This window comes from Triticum dicoccoides, unplaced genomic scaffold (assembly GCF_002162155.2).
Source record: "Triticum dicoccoides isolate Atlit2015 ecotype Zavitan unplaced genomic scaffold, WEW_v2.0 scaffold40737, whole genome shotgun sequence".
In the NCBI taxonomy this organism is placed as follows: domain Eukaryota; kingdom Viridiplantae; phylum Streptophyta; class Magnoliopsida; order Poales; family Poaceae; genus Triticum; species Triticum dicoccoides.
The window spans coordinates 1-2542 of NW_021269981.1; the positions used below are offsets into that span (position 1 = coordinate 1).

Consider the following 2542-nt stretch of genomic DNA (forward strand, 5'->3'; position numbering starts at 1 on the left):
TTCACCTTGCTGATGATGCACACCAATATTACGGAGAACCTCTTTCAGAAGAGTAACTTGATTGTAATCTTGCGACACACAAATCCATGCGTGTATCTTAAAGCTTCCTTTTATTTTGTTGTCATTGTATATCTTTTGAGCTAGTGTTGTCTTACCAACTCCCCCGGTTCCAACAATAGCAAGCTTGTAAGACTTATTTTCCTTGTGTGAATGAACTAAGTCCACCAACCTCCTGCTAGAACGTATGATCTCCTTTCCCACAAGGTTGGGCTCAACGAGGTTGGAACTTCTTATCAGTTTGGATGTTGGACCATTTCCAGCAGGTTGTGTACAATTGTTGAACGTTAAGAATATCTTGTCCTTTGAAATGTTTTCTATCTTTATGTTGAGGCTTCTAATCCGAACAGCAACATCATGACGTGACCAGATGTTACAAAAGCAAGAGGAAACTGAGAAGCCTGTACATGCAGCTGATTTGCTTGATGATGAAGAAGGATCATCAGGAAGTATCTTGCTTCCTTTACATCTAGCCACATCTAGGATTTCATCAACATCATATATAACATCTCTCAGTTGGCCAAGCCAATTGTTTACTGCTAGCTCTTTTGTCCTCCTTTTCTCAGCATCATATATGCAACATTTTATCAGTTCTACTCGTCGCAGGACTTCTCTGAGCTCTTCTTCCACCCCGAGGATTAGTATGGCCTCATCTGTAATGATATTCTGCAACTTACTGGCACATGATCCAAGCAACGATTCAAGTATGGCTGCCATCAATCAGACAAACTCGGCAAGGGAGATCAACCCAAACCACCACGGTGACTTGTTCTGAGAATAGCAGAAATTGGAAGCTGAAAATGAATGCTTTCCAAAATTAGACAAGGCTCTACAGATACACTAGAAGCTACTTGGTTACCTTTTTTTTTTGCCTAATGAAAGCTATGTATGCAACATACATATAGATTCAGCACCTTGAGTAGTTCCATGTATCAAGGACTAAGTTCAAGTTTTTGTGCTCGCAAATTTACATGTGTTTCAGTTTTTCATACAAAAATATTTATTAGTTTGTCTTGCCTAATTAAGGGCGCCATCCAATGGCAGCTGCATAGCAGTCTGCAGTCTACATATCAATCGGAACCAAAGAAAATGTTGCGTCAAGTATAAGCGGAGTAAAAAGGACCGGATGAAGTATATTTCTATCTGTTACAACACCTAGATTAATCATCCAGCAGCTTTTTTGCTTTTCTGATTCATCTGATGAATAGCCCCAGTGCTAGCCTAGAAATCTTGATAACTACTCCCTCCGTTCGGAATTACTTGTCGCAAAAATGGATGTATCTAGACGTCTTTTAGTTCTAGATACATCCATTTCCGAGACAAGTAATTCCGAACGGAGGGAGTAGTTTATTCGACTGGACTAATGAAAGTTAAGTTGATTGCAAGTCTTTACCTTACAAACCACTCTCTGGTCAAGGAAAACCCGTCAATAGTAAGAACCAATAGTGATCATAAATCTTGAAGAATCAGTTTGCTATGATGATCAGTCGATCTCATAGAAGATTACCGTTCAATCACCACCAGAAAACCATACTGCTTCTACACCTGCAGTATTATATATAGATAATACAAGATTATGTATCAATTAGTGAACAAGAAGGAGTGCCACCCACCGCAATACAGATCAAGAAGTTAAGGATACTGAGATCAAATATATACCTGAACACGGGCCGGTAAGTCCACAGGATCACTTCAATCAGTGGTGACCAGTGGACCAACGGGGAAGGAACGACGAACTTGAGAGGATCAAGACAAACTTTTCCTCTGTGTGTGAAGAAGAGGAAGAATAGAGCGAACAATATCTTCGGGAAATCAGTGAAAAGCACACTCGAGGAGGCGAACTCAGCGGGGAATCACTTTGGTCTGAAGCAAGAATTAGTCGCATAAAGGCAGGCTTTGGTGCTGGCTGGAAGAGAATAGAGGTGAAGAAGGCTAATGATGCTTATCTTAATTTGTTTAACCCACTAATTATTCCATCCTTCCCACCCACCATTGCAGCAAAAGGCAAAAGCAAAAGCACTCAAGGTGGCTCACTTTTTCTTTCTTGATGATTCAGCCTGATGCCTTACCTAAGCCGGCAGCAGCATATATATACTGGAAAGCCAAGCCAACAGCAAAGCCCTCAGTTGGAATGAATTGTATACCCAAACAACACTAGCTACTTCCATTATTAATTCAATTGTCAGGATATTATTTAACCAAACAACATTAGCTCATCATTTTCATCAACCAGCAATGAAAGCCAGTCTCAACACAACGGCACCAGGTCAACGAGAGATGTACTGCAGAATCTGCACCAGTAATAAAGATCCCCAAAAGAGAATTTTGCAATACAGCTTACAAACGACTATGTTGTATCCATCACAGTTGATCCAAGCAGTCAATGAGGTTCAACTTGGGGTTACTATAGAGGTAACTAGAGCACACTTGCCCAACAAAATTTCTTTCAAGATTAAATGCACTAGCTTTGCTAGTTATCGTCCTT

General features: G+C 40.4%; 1 protein-coding gene across 1 annotated transcript; it reads right to left on the reverse strand.

Moving 5' to 3' along the window:
- Positions 1-10: 10 nt before the first annotated feature.
- On the reverse strand, positions 11-2536 carry LOC119346147 (putative disease resistance protein RGA4; the record flags this gene model as incomplete). The annotated part of the gene is made up of 3 exons (XM_037615822.1): positions 1717-2536; positions 1451-1602; positions 11-851 (listed from the first exon to the last, which is right to left on the reverse strand). A coding segment is annotated over exon 3 (764 nt), but the record flags the coding sequence as incomplete, so codon positions are not given.
- Between the last annotated feature and the right edge of the window lie 6 nt (positions 2537-2542).